Raw genomic sequence first — 18,914 nt, forward strand, 5'->3', positions numbered from 1 at the left:
TAGCGCAATTTTCTGAGTTTATCTCCGTGTACAGTTCGTGTCCTGTCTTTGCTTATAGCTATCTTAATATTATTATTATCTAAGATTTCCAGGACCTCGTGTGGTCCTGTATATTGATCGGAGAATTTTCCTTTTACAGGTTCCTTTAGTAGGTAGACCTGATCGCCGCGTTCGAATACTTGAGGGTTGGTTTTTTTGTCATAATATTGTTTCGACCGTCGCTTAGCCTGAGTAAGGTTTCTATGAGCGGTTTCTTGCACGTCGCAGAGTTGGTTGAACAATGAGGTCAGATATTGCGCGTATGTGACATTTATATCACTTGGTAAGACCGGGTCGCTCGTTGGTATTCGAGCTGTTTTACCAAATACCAATTCGTGCGGTGTAAATTTCGTGCCTTCATGCACGCTCGTATTATATGAGAACGTTGCTAACCTCATGTGTTCATCCCACTCATTGTCTCGATTTACATATTGCTTAAGGTATTCTAAAAGTACGTGGTGGCTTCTCTCAATTGACCCGTTTGATTGGGGGTGGTACGCAGTAGTCTTAAATTGTGTTATTCTGAATTTACGCGCTATCGCACGCATGAGAGCGCTCATGAAATTTGATCCCTGGTCCGTGAGAACGGCTTTGGGCGCGCCATAGATACAAATAAAATTGCTCACAAAGGCATTAGCCACATCGATGGCTGTAATTTGTTTTAGCGGTATAGCGAGCGAATATTTGGTCAGTAAGTCTTGTATCATAAAGAATTTCTGGAAAAAAAAACGTACAAGCAATCCATAAACTAATAAGTTACGACAGGAATGTAATAACATTTTGCAAGAATTGATATAAATATCAAAAATAGTTCAAATGTAACAATGTAACCATAAACTTATAAAACAGATCCATCATATCCCTACGATAGAAATGAAGCAAACATCAGCGAATTTTATTTCTTCTTTTTGTGCGCGAAAAGAAGAATAGAGATCCACCGATGTTGACTTTACTTTTATTATAGGAACATATTGGAACTATTTTATAAGTCATTGGTTATATTATTATATTTAAATAACTCCTTTGATATTTTTTAACAAGTTATTTCATCACATATGTTATTCCGTTTGTCTATACCTGATTCATGTTGTCTTACGGGTTCATTATCATGTACATAATGATTTTGTGCCTCTACATTTGGTTCCTCATCGTTTAGAGGTGCTTCAAATAATTCCAAATCGTCCATGTTAGCTAGATTATGTAAAATGCAACATGAGTGTATAACAAGTACCATGCGTGGAATATCTCTTAATTTGAAATGGTACAGTTGGCGAAATCGTTGCTTTAAAATGCCAAATGCATTTTCAATAACAACTCTGCATGAACTTAATTTTTGATTAAAAATTCTTTGCTTCCATGTTAAATGCCCGTTGTCTTTGTATGGAACGATTACTTCTGATAAACAAGGGTATGCACTATCTCCTAATAAAAAGTAGTTATCTAGAACAAAATTGATAACATTGAAATATCGATTACTTTCTAGTTTTGACATTTTTCACTTATTTTCTAGTTTCAACAAACCTCCACATAGTTCACGTAAATCGTTATATAGTGATGAATTTTTAAAGACTCGAGCATCGTGAACAGATCCCGGGTATCCAATAAAGACATCCAAAAATTTCATCTTATGATTAACCATTCCTTGGATATGTAATGAAAAATATTGTTTACGGTTAATATAAGAGTCGGTATCTTCCAATGGTTTGTCGATTCTAACATGAGATCCATCTATAGCACCTAAAAAAGTATATGTAAATAAAACATTTCTAATGAAACATGAATATAAATATAAGTACAATATAATACCAATGACATTAGGAAATCCTTTCTCTCGAAGAAAGTAATTTGCAGTTTCTTCTTTTTCCTCTTGTGTAGGATATTTTATTATGTTAGGTGCTAAAGTCATGATAAACTCTGTGACTCTTGTGATTATGTTATATAAGGTACTAATTGCAACTCCGAATCGGTCGGCAACATCCCGATAGGATCCACTTTCATGTCCGACAAACCACAAAAAGCACAATATATGTTTTTCCGCTGTAATTTTTAAATGTTCCCCTCGATCTGAAAAAGTAACAGACAATAAAGCTATAGTGTCCCATTTTAATTGTCCTAGGTAAATGTCCAGCGTTGGGTAAATTACCTTTTTTTTAACTAAGTTAAGTTTAAGTTAACAACCTTGAAAATTTAACTTAATTAAGATACAAGTTAATTTATAATACAATTAATTATAAGAAACAGTAATTATAACAGTAATTCTTTTTAAGAAACAATAGACTTCTTTCCAATTAACCTTCTCTTAGTTTAATTTTTATGTCTAACTTATTTTACAATTAAAAAAATATATTTATTTACCTTGTATACATGTAAATGCATCAAATACTTCAAATCGTCTTATTAAATCATATGCTAGTGTTCTTGACAATCTAAAGTGCATTATGAAATCTTTATTATTATAATTAATAACAATTTTTTCAATATAATGTTCCACTTTTATATGTTTTATTCGTTTCATAAATCCTAATAAAGGATATAATATTTCTATTCTTTTACGATCTAAAAAGTTAGTCATGGCAGATTAGATTTTATATTGATATAAGCGATACTAATTGTAAGCCTACATACTAAAATATTTTGTACCATCATTATCTTCAATTAGGAATGTTCCTAATGGTGGAAATGTGTTCATATCTTCGTCTTCATCAGATGAATCTACCATTTCCATGTAAATAATAGAAGATGCCATTTTATTATAATTATTAATAACCATAGGCCTTTGAAATATTATTTCCCACTAAAAAATATAATATGGAATTTTATACATAAAGCTGATATTTTATGTGTACGATAAGGCCTTTTAAGTGAATTGGCTACAGGATAAAAAAGTTCTCGGATTTCTGTCCTGCAGTCAGTAAACAGGCTTGAGGAGTCTTATCGTACAATACATGAAATATCGGCCTAATACAAACAGTAATATTAATTTGTAACAATATAAAAGACGAATACTTTAGATCTGTTTTCTGTAGCTGAACTAGTGTACACTTTCAGAATTTAAAGTGAAATAGGTATATGTTTGATATTTGAAGAAAGCAAGAAAAAGTTTTAACGCAGTCTAGTACAAGAATAAAAAAACAGATCTTTTATAACGGATTTATTATTTACTTCTTAACTGATCATATATGTATATAGCACCAACTCGTATTTTTTGCTGCCTATCTCTGTTCGTCACTACATAAACAAAATCTCTGATTTTTACAGCTGTCACACGTACTGTTAATATGTGATTTTGGTTATACAATATCACATTCTGTAAAATAAGATATATTAAATAGCGTAATCAAAATAATTATGTAAAGGAAGAACCAAGCAAATGACTTCAAACAAATGAGGAAGATATTGATTCTATTACTAATAGGTATACATACATGTATATGTACATATACATACATATATATATAAGAAATATTATATATTACTTATGTTTTAAATGAATAAACAGAAATTATTACTCGTAAAAACATTTAATATTATTTATTGACTATTACGCATTAGCATGACATTTTCTAATCTTATAAATTTGATGTTCAATAGTTACGATTTTTAGCTAATTGTGACGGTTTTTATTTGTATGTATGCATTTTTAATGTATTGAAATGTAAATATAATGCGAGGTCTATAATAGAAGTCGTAGCGGTCGTAGGGTCTTAAGTCGTAGAAAATTGACCAATCATCGTCGATTATTCTTTTCATATTCGACTGTGATTGATTAATTTTCTACGACTCAAGACTCTACGACTTCTATTGTAGACCCCGCATTAGTCTTTTAGATCGAGAAAAGTTTTTATTTCCATATACTTACCGTTTTATTACTCGTGGACTCTCGAACTTGCCACCATTTGCTATGCGTCATTTACGCGAGATCTGTTTTCTGTAGCTGAACTAGTGTACACCGGTACTTGCATTGCTTACACTACCTCAAGACCTAGTGCAGCCAGTTCGGTGAACTCGTGCACTGAGTTCTGTTGCACTGGAACAAGAAACACTGTCGCTGACGCCATTTTGGGTACAGAAAACGCTTTAGTGTACACTTTTTTGAACTAGTGCAACCAGTGCAGGAACAGAAAACAAACCTCTACTGTGTTACACTATGTTCTTGCTAAAAAAAAACATCCTTTATCAGTTTTATTAGTTTTCATTAAAATAATTTGATTTTTCCACTAGGTATATGATTCAATTTAAAATTGTTTAAAGGTCTATTGATTGTGTTATTTCTCTATTTATCAATCTATGTGGTAATGTTTAATGCATATATATTTAAGCAGGCAGCATGCGGCTTATGTGTGGGAGTAGGATGTTTCAGTGATCCACCAGAAATTCCAGGCATGGCATCTTTCCTCAAACATATGATTTTCATGGGATCCGAAAAATATTCACAGGTATTAAAACATGATATATGATTTATTATAAAATTCATTTATTCGTATATACTTAAATGTGTAACTATCATCTTATTTGCAGGAAGATAATTTTGAAGAATTTATTGATCAACATGGTGGTACTGTTAAGGCCTCAACAGATTATGAGTATACAACATTTCACTTTGATATCCAAGAAGAACACTTGTTATCAGCTCTTGATCGTTTTGCTCAATTTTTTATTAAACCCTTGATAAAGAAAAATTCTATCATACAAGAACTAGAGAACATAAAAAATGGTATGTAAATCATACTTGCAATATTATTGCCATATTTTGCAGACTTAATATACCATGTTAATATAGAGTTTCAGTTGGTACCTTGTGAAGAGGACAAGAGACAACAACTATTCTCCTCCTTCGCGCAAACTGATCCAGCCAACAAATTTACTTGGGACCATTTAATAACATTTGGCGATAATGTACATATCGATAAATTGCATAAAGAGCTGCACACATTCAGATATCGTCATTATAGTGCTCACAGAATGAAGCTAGCTATACAAGTACCTAATTTCATTTAAATTATGATGAAAGTCATTGATTACTTATTAAATATAGTTAATTCATAATACGATGTCTCTTTATAGGCGAGACTATCGCTGGATATATTGGAAAAATATGTCGCAACATGTTTTACTGATGTACCAAATAATGGGCTACCTCCTGATGACTTTAAAAGCAATGTTTCTTTTGATAATTCCGCTCTAAAAAAAAAGTGTAAATTAATTTCTGATTCTTTCGAAGAGGATAGAGTATGTAACTAAAACTTGAATATAAATCCTAAACAAGTTATGTTTATAATAAATAAATATTTAAAATAAAAATTGTCTTTGGCAGGTAGAAATAACATGGGAAATACCTTTGTCATCTGATTTTTACAAAAGTAAACCATATCAATATATATCATGGATTATTGGGCATGAAGGAAAAGGTTCCCTAATTAGTTATTTACGCAAAAAGATGTGGAGTTCTATGTGGTCCAATGATAAAGTCCAATGTGACTATGAAATATTCCTCAGACATAATTATGTATATTCTATATTGAAGATTACTGTAATGCTTTCTTATGAGGATCAACGCTACTTGAAAGAAGTTTTAGACGCGATATTTTCATTTATTAATTTGCTAAAACGTGAGGATCCACAGAAAAAAACTATTTGTTATGAGATTTATAAGAGACAAGAGTATGAGTTCAGGTAAATTAAATAATTACTATGATTGTATTTGGTATAATGTATTAGTTACCTTTGATTCCTCAGATAACCGATTCTCCGATTATAATGCTGTGTAATTATTGCATTGTTAACTAAAATTCAACTGACATTGCTATGATCTTTTGCTTATCGACTAATGTTTTGTCGGGGGATGTCATTAGGTGGGGGACAGTAGATCCAATATAGGAAGGTAATTATCCGGTAATTGTTCTATTTCGCTTTGTCTGTTTAAACCTGATGCTTGTCCTTTATGCATATCATTTCTGATATAGTTCTTTTCAAATATGAAGGCTTGCTATCCAATATATGTACGTTTTCCCAACTGAATTCGTGTTGTTTGTATAATCTGTGTTCTGATACTATTGTAGGTGAGCCACTTTTTTTATTTATATCTATGTGTTCATTTAATCTAGTCCCTAATTTTCTCTTAGTCTGTCCTACATACGTCGATTCACAATCCAGGCATTCAATCTTGTATTACGTCACATTTTGATAACTTCTCTAATCTATCTTTTCCAGTTTTTATAAATTTGTTCAATTTGTATGGTATAGTAAAAGACGTCTGTGAATTAATAGTTTGCAATAGTGGATTATATTAATTTTAATATATATTTATTTAGTACTATTCAAGAAAATTTACTTAAATTTAGGGAATTACTTTTTCGATTAAAAGAGGAAAGCCGTCAAAATATGTGAGACATTACTTATATGTATTCGCTTGCCTTTTTAGGTTTGCTAATGAGAAGGATCCAATGGATTATGTGAAAGATTTGTGTGAGGGTATGTTTTTCTATCCACCGCGTGATTATATAACTGCAAACAAGCTTATTGATATTGAGTATGATCCAGAAATTATACAAAAATGTTTGAATTATTTGGTGCCAGATAACGCGAATATCACTCTTTTTAAAAAAAATTTGAATACTCCCAAATTAAAAAAAATCGATATGTGGTCCAAAACGAAATATGCAAGCATTATTCTACGAAAGAAATTAAGAAAACATTGGAAATCTATTAAGCCATTGCCAGATTTTCATTTACCCCTACAGAATATATTCCTTACTAGTGACTTCTTTTTAATACCAATACCAGCGGAAGTTTCGAAATATCCTGTAAAAGTACATAATGATCGAGTATCGGAGATTTGGTATCGTCCGGATCCCAAGTTTTGTTTGCTAGAATGTTATATGAATTTCCAATTTATTTCCCCTTTGAAATTTCAGTCACCAAAAAAGTAAGTAATAGCACGGAACATGTAATAATATTTTATTGTAATGATGTTAAATATACTACATTGTTAATAATCACTACATGTTAATAATCACTACTGATGTTATATAAATATACTACTTTCTATAATTAATAACTATCAATATTATAATTTTTACATAATTATTTGTATCTTAATAAAAAAAATTTATTTTATTGACATTTCAGTGCAGCTCTCATAGATATGTACTGCCGTGTGTTAAACCTGCTTTTGCACGAAGAATTATTTCCAGCTACAGTAGCGGGGTATGACTATCAAATTAGTGTCAGTGAGAAGGGTATTACAATTGAATTAAACGGGTTTAACGAAAAACTACCCGTAAGTATATATGCAAAGTGTGCGTTGGAGTTAATAAATATAAAACCATAATTAGCAATAAAGAAAGGTTAATAAGAATAATTTGAGCGCAAATTTTATACTTCATTCAATGTCAAAACGTTTCGGCTACACTGTCTGCTATCCTTATACAGTGAAAAACTTCTTAGTCTCAAATTAATTTCATGTTCCTGAATCCAAGGAGAGCTGCAGCTCTCTCTCTCTCTCTCTCTCTCTCTCTCTCTCAAGCTATAATTAATTAATTCTCCACTGTAATTGTTAATCCACAATGATTCAAGAAGGACCAAATTAAAAAGAAGAAGTAAAAAGCCCAAAGTCAAGTATGTAAGAGTATGGTATCTTTCCTTAATATAAAATCTTTTTTTAATAATATAAAATTCTAAATAATAAATAAAAGAGCAGAACAGCCACACGCAGGATGTCGGTAGCGAAAGTCATATATTTAATTTAAAACATAATTATTAAGACATAAAAACATAAACGTTTCGACCAAGATATGGCCATCTTCAGTATGTATGTAAAATATGTAAAATTATTATAAATTAGTCAATGCGAAACAATGATTCAAACGCGTTACAATTATTGATTACAGTTAATATTCACAGATAATACAATTATAATTATAGATGGAACTAGAGCTATTCATCAAATTACATTTCGTAGTTGAAATTACAATTAAAAATGAATGTCAATGGATCAATTCGGCAAATTGAGACATTATGCAAAGATTAATCCTCGTGTATTTGGTCAAGTGTTAAAGATTGCCGCGTTATCATGAAATTTCCAGATTCAGTGATTTCAAGCAACTGTTGCGTTGTAAGAAATGTAATGACGAGGAGAGACAATTTTTGCTTATAGACAGACAGACAGTAAAATTCTATTAAGCAAAAATTGTCTCTTTCCTCGTCATTACATCTCTTATAACGCAACAGTTGCTTGAAATCACTGAATCTGGAAATTTCATGATAACGCGGCAATCTTTAACACTTGACCAAATACACGAGGATTAATCTTTGCATAATGTCTCAATTTGCCGAATTGATCCATTGACATTCATTTTTAATTGTAATTTCAACTACGAAATGTAAATTGACGAATGGCTCTAATTCCGTCTATAATTATAATTGTATTGTTATACCCGCGCTGTGCCGACACCTGTGCTTTTTCGAAGAGTACATTGCCGAGACGACGCGCTGCTCGATTGTTTAATAAGATCTTAGATTTGGACGAGAACTGTTGCCACGCTCGGACGTGTCTCACCATCTCCTTCATTATTTTATCGCTTTCTGTGTTGTGTGAATAAACGTTTCTTGTTCTTTCTCTAACTCTCGTGTTCTTCATTTCCGCGGCTCAGGAGTGCGTGAACGCGCGTCCGCGAGAGCGACTTCGCAAGTCGATCGCATGGGCGCAACAGTATTATCTGTGCAAATTAACTGTAATCAATAATTGTAACGCGTTTGACTCATCGTTTCACATTGACTAATTTATATATTTTACATGTTTTATATACTGAAGATGTTCATATCTTGGATATCGAAATTTATGTTTTTATGTCTTAACAATTATGTTTTAAATTAAATATATGACTTTCGCGCGCGCACATCCTGTGGCTGTTCTGCTCTTTTATTTATTATTTATAATTTAAGCCACGTTATTGTGATTTTAATTTTATATAAAATTCTGTAATTACATTGTGTAGAGAAATCAAGAAAATAAAATTACGTATTAATAGTCGATCAAACGTTATAAATAAAACTGGCAGAATTTATTAATAGAAAATATCTTTACTGTATCTTTACATTCTTAGTTATGAGCTTTCAGTTTGTCTTTTTTAATTTGATCCTCACTTGAATTTCGACAATCCCTGTGCAGGATTAATTACGATTGTTGTATATAGAACCGTGATTCTTCTCGGATATGTGAGATTATGAAAGTGAGAAATTTTCCACTGAAAATAGCTCGAAATGTAACCGATGTTGTTAATAAAGAATAAAATTAATGCATGTATAAAATTTACATTCAATTAATTACCGTATCATTACTTTTATTAGCTTTTCTTTATTGCTAATCGTATTTCTATATATTTAGAGTGATTATTTTCTTCTTATAAATATAATTTTGATATATATCATTTTAATTATATTGTAGCTTTTATTGATGACTATTGCAAAATATATGGTAGATTATCCAACCATTGTTACGACAGACTTATTTGAAATTGTTAAAGTGCAACAATTAGAGACATATAACGAGATGTTCATAAAACCTGGAATATTCGTCCGGTAATACTAGTCATTTATTATCAAGCATAATTGCAACAATTATAAAATTTTTACGTAACTGATAGAAACAATTAATGGTATATATTAATTATAACAATTAATATTGTAAAATAAATTATATCATGTTATATAATTTATATTTTTGGTAATTAATTAATATCATATATCGTTTTTTTTCTTATAGGGACGTGAAATTAATGATACTAAAGTTGGTCCATTATACACACGTTGACAAGCATACTGCTCTGCGTGGTGTTAATTTTGAAGAATTTCGAGACTTTGTGAAATCTTTTATCGATTGTCTGTATATTCAGTGCCTCGTGCAAGGCAACATAACGCAAAAAGCTGCGATCGAGACTGTACAACAATGTCTTGAAATAATTAAATGCGCTCCTTTGCTTACTAGTACAATTCAGGATGTGAGAGTCACTCAGATATCTTTGGGCACAAGCTATTGCAAGTTGAAAAATATCAACAAAGTTAGTACAGCTTCTGTAGTAACAAATTATTATCAAGCCGGTGCCAGGTCGATGGAATTATCGATGTTAATAGATTTATTGATGGTAAGTATTAAATAACATTGCCTCGTATATTTTGAATAGAATCCTCGATTTATTTATTCATACTTAATATATAATCATTTCTGTTTGGATTATTTAGAAAAATAAATGAAATATATGATTAACATTTTCGATTATCGCATTACCTTATCTGCACATCTCATTCATCCTCTTGTTTTCAGTGTATAATGAATAAACAGTTAAGCAATTGGCTATCCAAACTACCTTTTACATATGGCTCATGTGATCTTCAAGATGTCAACGGAATTTTAGGATATTCTATTACTGTTCACATTCAGACAAATAAATATACAACCAAGCATATGGACCAGCAAATTGAGGAATTTTTGAAATCGTTTAATAAGATTTTGGAAAAGTTCTCAGAAAAGGAATTGAATGATATAAAGAAAGAACTAATAAAAGCAAAACATATAGTTTATGACAATCTTGCAAAAGAAGTTGACAGAAACTGGAATGAGATAACGAAGTCGGAATATATTTTTGACAGATTCGAGAAGGAAGTGCTTGCAATAAAGGACATAAAAATCAACGAGCTGAAAGAATGGTTTGTAAAATATACAATGAACGGAAATAATTTCAGAAAATTGAGCGTACATGTGGTAGGAACTGATCCGAAGAAAGACGCAATCGAGATAGCGAAGAGTGAGTAGATAACTTTTTTATCGAATTTTGGTTTACATTTATTTTTCTGATTTTGTGATATTATTTTTGTCTTCCATTTTTTTATTATCAAATTGTATTCAAAGTTACTAAGACAATTAAAATTTAAAAAATTAATTGTTATAATTGAAGCAAAGAATAGCAAGAAAGAGAGTTTTGTTTTGGAATATATAATTGACGATCAGCAGAAAACTGAAGTTCATTATTATATTACTGACATAGAAGATTACAAGACAAGATCTCTCTTCTCAAAGTGTCGAATAAATGATATTTCAACAACAATAGTAAAATGAAAATAGTAAAAATTGTAATAATAGTAAAATAAAATTAATAAATTATATTGTCTTATGATGTAAAGTTATAATAAAGTTCTTTTTATTCATTACAAATACTTAAATAACACTAATCTTTGTATAATAGCAACATTATGATAAAGTATTTACAATTAGTTTTTCATATAATTCTTCGCATTTTTTTAAGTTTCTATATTCTTTCTTATAGTATAAGCTTAAATCATATTTTTATTAGCTAGTATTGTTATTGTTACCGCGGCATAGATATTTCTTAATGATTATTTTGGTAAAATGTTCAAAAAGATAAAAAATATAAAAATTGATAAATTACGGTAAAAGTATCGATTAGGGAACCGAGCTCCAATGACATTGATCTTAACATATGTTGTTAAAGTCATGATCCTGAGTGATCTCCAACAAGTTTTAGCCGTCGCTCGTCCTTCATTAAAAGTTATTAACAAAAAAAAATTTTGAAAAAATAATGTCTTATTTCAGCTATATATAATATCAGAAACTATTCTAAACTACATCCATCTACTGCTTTCCACCTCTCCCATTGCCTAGAAGCACGCGACTTTCCATGCGAACACAAGTTCACTGCTTTAGCAGAAAATTTGTTTTTAATGCGAAGAATTTGTCTGTTTAAAGCAGAAAAATGAATGTTTCAATCATAAAGCTTGGATAATGCCTGCTAATAAAGCAGACATTATCGATATTGACCGTTATATATGAATCCTAAATTTCATCACTCATAACACATATACTTAAATATTTTGTATTTTATATCATTCTATATTTCATATCATCAAATTAATTTTAGTTACTTCAATAATGGATTCTCGATAAATAGAAACCAATTGGTGGAAATGGCCACATTGTGGAATTAGACGAGACAAGAGAAAGTACAATAAAGGTCTTATAATTGAAGGACAATGGGTTTTTGGTGATATTAAACGTAATACCAAAAACATTTTCATCCTACCTGTACCAAATCGATCCAGTAACACTCTCTTATCAATTATATGAAAATATGTCCTACGTGGTTCAATAATTTATACCAATCAGTGGCGTGTATATAAGAACCTTGATAATGATAACAATTACGCTCATTGTACTGTATATAATAGTTTTGATATTATATATAGCTGAAATAAGATGTTATTTTTTCAAACATTTTTTGTTAATAATTTTTTAATGAAGGACGAGCGACGGCTAAAACTTGTTGGAGGGTCACTGAGGGTCATGACAACATATGTCAAAGTCAAGGTCATTGGAGCTTAGTCCCCTAATCGATACTTTTACCTAAATTACATCAAAGCCCATATGTATGTCGTTAAAATTCATGGAAAGAGTAAATCGAGATGGACAATTCTTACTCACAATTAAAATATGTATAAATTTATAAGCAATGAATTTTGTGTGTGTGTGAATTATTAAAATACTTTGTACTCTTTTAATTTATAATGTTTTTATATATGTTATTATATTTTTAATATGCCATACACAAAACACACACATAAGAAATCAAATTATAAATACCTTTAGACCACCGAGGCCTTAGTAATATTCTTCGCAATAATCAGTATATTAGTCCGGGAGCTAGCATCACTTTTTTTTGTCAAATATGATTAAAGTTGATTCACTTTTTTTCTACTATATTTATGCTGCATATCCACAAAATAACCTCCTGCCGACGCACCAATGGAACAACTCTTGATAGTGGTGTCTCAATTATGTAAAAAAAAATAATGTGAATGTTATAGATGATTAAAGTTAAAACTTTTTGTACTAATTATGGATACTATAAAAGAAGAAAAATAATCTGCCACTTTGTAGAACGGCATACTTGCCACTCATATATATATGCGAAAAAATTGAACCGATTGACAGAGATGATTAGGGCTAAAATTTTTTTTCTAGTAGTTTATATCGTGAACTTGAAAAAAAACTTTTGCTGCCAGTCATCTGACGGGACAAAGCCTCGGTAGGAGCAATATAATCGTACCTGAGTACGCATCGGACGCACGTGTAGCTGGAGTGACTCTAATTACACGTGCGTACTGGTGGTATCGTTGGAATTACAGCGATATATACAACAATTTATAGTTACATATATTATATAAATTGCATAACATTTTTTAAAACTAACTACGTGTTTCTTTTGTATCAATTGATTCATCTCATTTTTCTATATACATATATATATATTTATATACAGGGTGTCCAGCACGACTCTTCCAATCTCCCACAGGAAGGTAGATGGGATCGAAATAAACATAAAAGTCCTTTACGTTTAGCGATATTCGTAATAATAATCGAGATATTAAAGTTTGAAATTGTACTAATGAGAGCGCGCCTATAGAAAGAATAGAAACGGCTCCGGCCACTCGAGGTATAGCCCAGCCCAGTTTGACAAATGGATGCGGCGGCAGGAGAGGCAAAAGGGGAAGCGCGCCGTTGCTTAGCGCTTTCAGATATTTTTTTCTTAAAACTTTTTCCTTTCGATTTAGAGAAGCGACAGATTACGATAAAAATTAATTAGATTTTCCGTAGATTTCCATAGGTTTCATCGCTTTCTCTCTTTCGACATTTTTATTCATCGAAGTTTATTATGGTTTGTATTTGTCCTATTTATTATTACATATGTTATTATTACATATGTAATGAAATCGCGCATGTGCGTAACAGCCATCGCATGAGTCCTTTGGTGCAGTGCGGTGAGACGTGTGAGCGGCGATGCCGAGCGCTAAGCAACGGCGCGCTTCCCCTCTTGTCTCTCCTGCCGCCGCATCCAGTAGTTTGTCAAACTGGGCCGGGCTGGCATCAGTTCTGATGAACCACTCGCTCGTGGCGGACGCGTCTCGACTCGGGTGCGCTACAGTTATTGTATATTTTTGAAAGTGTTGCCGACTTTGACCGAGCATTGAAACATAATCATCCCGCGGTCTTGGACGACCCGTTCGGTCTTCCTTGCGACGTGACGACGTCGTAGACGGACGCAGGCGCCCGGTGTTCGAACGGGCTTAGCCATTTTCGCGGGTATTGCATCATTTTTTTTTTAATACACGGAAAACAATCCTAAACGTGATCTGGCCGTATCGACCTCCTATTGTTATTTGGAGGCGTGAGCTATTAATTAAAGAAGAAGATGGGCCGAGCTATACCTCGAGCGGCCGGAATCGTTTCTGTTCTTTCTATAGGCGCGCTCTCATTAGTACAATTTCAAACTTTAATATCTCGATTATTATTATGGATATCGGTAAAGGACTTTTATGTTTATTTCGATCCCATCTACCTTACTGTGGGAGATTGGAAGAGTTGCGGTGGACACCCTATATATATAACTTTTGTAATATATATATATTACAAAAGTTTTACTTTATTATAAAAATTTAACTTTAGTCTGAAACATTTTCCATTATAATAAATTATTTAAAATTTATTTGAGAGATAATTGAGCAAAGTGGACATACTACGTTATTTTATTTTATTTGATACAAATGACATATATACCTCCATTCCTCTTTTCTAGCAGTTTTATGAAATAGAAATACTTCTTTGTTTAAATCTAATTCCTGGAATCCAATAGCATATACATGGTTTGTCCGAAAAATAATGTCAATGACATTATTGTGAAGCGACTATACGTCGCAGCGCGATCGGATCGGTTGGAATTGGTGGAGGAGGAAGTCAGCTTACGAACGCGCGGTCGCTCAGTCGTTTTTGATCATTCGACGAGTAAAGGCAAGCTTTTCCGTGAAGGCCCTTGCACAATGCCAGGCAACAGGCAATAGGAACAGGCAATAGAAACAGGCAATAGGAACAAGGAATTCGAACATACCAGAAACCATGTATCAATGCAGAATGGACCGTGACACAGAATTAGAATAGACACAGAATTTTCGTCACGTTGGAAATTCTGTTCCTATTGCCTGTTGCCAACCAATCACAGCGTTCGGATTGCTTAGGTTATATTTTCGAATTTGTGGCGCGTATGTGTAGCACAAGCTCTAATTGCGATCTAAAATTGCGATCTAAAAGCTGTAATATGCACGATCATGATGAATATTCGATGCGTTTCGAGAACGAAGAAGAGGAAGTGTATCTGGACGACGGACTGGATATATCCAATGAAAAATCAATTAATACATATATGAAACATGGTGATGAATTATTAATTGATATGGTTCGTTCTCGCCCTTATCTTTATAATAAAATGGTACAAAACTATAAAGATGCGGAAATGAAGGAGAATGCATGGACAGAAATTGCCACTGCTCTAAATATTACATGTAAGTAAACTTTAATTTAACTCTAAACTTCACCGTTTTACATATATTATATGATTACAATTATTTATATTTGATGTGTATATTATAGCTATAGAATGCAAGAATCGTTGGTTACGTCTTCGTCAAAGATTCAGCAAGGAGAGGCAGTTGCGGGAACAAGAGACGAGGAGTGGAAGCAAAAAGCCCACGAGACAAAAATGGATGTTATTTGATAGTCTTACTTTCTTGGAAAGACATATAACCCAAAGAAGGTTATCTTCTTTCAATTCTGCAAACAAACTTGCGAAGTCACCATACTGTTCGCGTCGAGTATTGATGGGACGGACCCACCATCGCCTGTTCCTCCAGCGCCTAGATTTTTTTGCTTTCCATGCAGAGTACAATGCTAGGCTAGCTACTTGCATTGCACAGAGAAATAACATAATGTTTTCGTCATCCATAGTTAATAATCTACAAAAAGGATGTCAACGAAAATCTTATTATACTAATAAAACCACATACAGTACAGAATTATATTTATACAGAATTATATTACAGAATTTATATATGTATACATATATCTGATTCTATTTTTTTATATCTGACTCTATTTTTTTTCTATATCTGACTCTATTTCAACCAAAATTTTAAAATATACCATTTAATTCACACCAAGAATTTGGAGCTATATTACTTTCGGGTTAAGTGAACACTACGAAGCAGCCGACAAAATTCGAATGTTCTGATTGGTTGGTTTTTATCGCTATAGCATCATTGTGCATTGGTGGCGATAATTTCTTATTCCTTATTTCTATTGCCTGTTCCTATTGCCTGTTGCCTGGCATTGTGCAAGGGCCTTGAAACGCGTTTTCGTCTCCTGTGCAAGCCGTAATGCAGCGCTTGTTCGAACAAAGAATTGCGATCAAGTTTTGTGTGAAACTCGGCAAGTCCGCAATGGAAACTGATGATTGTTTGTCGGATCGACAAGTCTACCGGTGACATATGCCCGTGTCACACTACGGATTGTGGACGCGGATCGGATTGGGATTGCGGATCGTTGGATTTGGATTCTTCGTTCACACTACGGACTACGGATTCAATTTGCAATATATGCTGTATCGCAAATGTCGTGTCGTTAATACAGTGTCGTCGACGTTTGCTGTGTATAGGGTGGCTAACCATTCCGAATTTTGTAGGACATCCCGATTTTTAATTCTCTATAAACACGTCTCTATGATTAGCATAGGTCTGTAACCACAACAAACAATGCTTATTCATCCATCATAAATGGGTCATGTGACCAAACTCGATGTTTTATTGGCTTGGATCACGATTACGGATCGCAAAAATAGAGAGCCGTCTATTCTGCAATCTATAATCCGGATCCGAAACTGCCTTGTCTTGATTGGCTGAATTCCGATCCGCGATCCGCAATCCCAATCCGATCCGCGTCCACAATCCGTAGTGTGACACGGGCAATAAGGCTTTTTTAGAAGGTGAAGAGATCAGCGATGAAACCCGCGCTGGACGGCCATCAACGAGCGCTGCATTACAGCTTGCACAGGAGACGAAAACACGTTTCACGGAAAAACTTGTCTTTACTCACCGAATGATCAAAAACGACTGAGCGACCGCGCGTTCGTAAGCTAACTTCCCCCTCCACTGATTCCAACCGATCCGATCGCGCTGCGACGTATAGTCGCTTCACAATAAAGTCATTGACATTATTTTTCGGACAAACCATGTATATCTGGTGGGATTTCGTCCATGTTCAACCATTCGTTTAATTAATTTAATATTATTTAGGGGTTGCCCATTTACATTACAACATACCATAGTATGAAAGAAAATGGCGCTGAATCACGTGATTTAGCGAACCAATCAGACCATTTTCTCACCTGACGCCTCTCTGTTATCTAGGTCTCTAGCCCATCCCTACTTCAAATGGATAGACATTCCTCGTGTCCGTAACATACATCTAAAAGGGCGGTAACAATAAGTTGCGACCGCCCGTCTACGAATCCTAGCAACCCAACCCGAGCATGCGCTAAGTACAGTAAAGCGCAGCCCCCTCTCTCCCAACCATTAAGCTCGCATAGTTCAGTACCCGACAGACGGACAGTGACCCAGTTGTAGTCGTACAGTGCGGATGTGATCATTTTGTTCTACTTGTCCAGTGGCCAGTGCATTGCATTCCGATTCTGAAGCACTATTCTGAGTTGGAAAAGAGGAGGAAAGAAGAAGAAGAAGAAAGCACTACTCCACATTAAGACGAGATCCTCATCCTCCTAGTACTGGCAAAGAAGAAAAAAAAGAACGGAATACCAAAAAAAGTACGTGTTGTTTGTAAATGACAATGTCCCGAAGAGACATAAAATAGGTGCGTTCGGCATTGCAAATCGGAGGCATCCGTTTGCTTTTTTACCTCGCAAAATCGTTCGGCAACTCGTATCTTTCAGCTACATGTCATCTCATCTGCGTTCGGTATTAACATTTCTAGAGCTAATCGAGCTCCTCAATCCACTCTGGATTCAAAGATCGAGCTCGTAGAACTAATGCAAGTTTTCGCATCTAAATTGAATTCATAGGCCGGTATTCATAATCGGATTTTATATTTAAGGGCCATAGCACACAAAAAAACTTAAGCAATAAAACGTAAGCAGTAAGCGAAATAAGTAACGTTACAAATTCTCTGCATTAAAAATAAATACTCTGCTAAAACAGTGAATTTGTGTTTTTAAAACAGTGAACCACTACTATGACAGATTTCCTAACCTGAATAGTTGTTGACTTTAATGATTAATATCTCAATTCCCAGAGCAGAGCGACACTTTTTTCTTGTCAAATCATTATTTTTACGCGAAAACGCACCGATTGAGTGCATTTTTATCAAAATTCTCCCGCGCTTGACTCCTATTGCCCTTGTTCTTTCCTGGGGTTTTCTGATTTGTAAGGAATCTTAGTAAGATTGATTTATTATACGTTATTTCGAGATTATGTCTCTTCGGGAAATTGACGAATTTCTTAAATTTCGGGACTGTGACATTTCAGGACATTGTCTTAGTTTTCAGTTTTCGGGATTGTGATTTTTCGGGACATTGCATATCCATCAAATTTATTATTGTAATGTAAAAAATTGCCTTAAAATTCAGAAAAAAACTGAAGTTTCTTACAGTTACTTAACTATAGCTAAATATACAGACAATATTTTGATCGAAATTCAAACAATGTGACTAAGAAAACTTCAGCTTTGATCTGAATTTTAAGACAATTTTTTATACTGTTCTTTAAGATTTTATACAGATATATATTACGTTTTCATGTTTCTTAATAATTAACTCTTTCATGACTAGCGAGACTAGTATGGGTCCCATTGAGAATTTCTCTTAAATGTTCTTATCGTATAAGTTGCGGACTAAGTGCACAGTATACCCTTAATAGTATACACATATGACTATTAAGGGGATCCTATAAAAGATGATTATTCGTAG

The 18,914-nt window shown here is 33.2% G+C and overlaps 2 protein-coding genes across 2 annotated transcripts; one reads left to right on the forward strand and one right to left on the reverse strand.

Moving 5' to 3' along the window:
* Positions 1-1,072: 1,072 nt before the first annotated feature.
* On the reverse strand, positions 1,073-2,476 carry LOC108723631 (putative nuclease HARBI1). The gene is made up of 4 exons (XM_018449526.1): positions 2,395-2,476; positions 1,846-2,103; positions 1,561-1,776; positions 1,073-1,479 (listed from the first exon to the last, which is right to left on the reverse strand). Exons 1-4 carry the CDS (start codon positions 2,474-2,476, stop codon positions 1,073-1,075), a joined length of 963 nt encoding a protein of 320 aa, XP_018305028.1.
* A 1,858-nt stretch (positions 2,477-4,334) lies between these two features.
* Positions 4,335-15,656, forward strand: LOC108723632 (nardilysin). Its single transcript, XM_018449527.1, has 12 exons — positions 4,335-4,475; positions 4,558-4,753; positions 4,820-5,019; positions 5,104-5,268; positions 5,354-5,712; positions 6,461-6,964; positions 7,168-7,318; positions 9,485-9,618; positions 9,803-10,181; positions 10,361-10,845; positions 11,002-11,112; positions 15,533-15,656. Exons 1-12 carry the CDS (start codon positions 4,335-4,337, stop codon positions 15,654-15,656), a joined length of 2,949 nt encoding a protein of 982 aa, XP_018305029.1.
* The last annotated feature ends 3,258 nt before the right edge of the window (positions 15,657-18,914 follow it).

The sequence above is a fragment of the Mycetomoellerius zeteki genome, unplaced genomic scaffold (assembly GCF_001594055.1).
Source record: "Mycetomoellerius zeteki isolate Tzet28-1 unplaced genomic scaffold, Tzet1.0 scaffold247, whole genome shotgun sequence".
NCBI lineage: Eukaryota > Metazoa > Arthropoda > Insecta > Hymenoptera > Formicidae > Mycetomoellerius > Mycetomoellerius zeteki.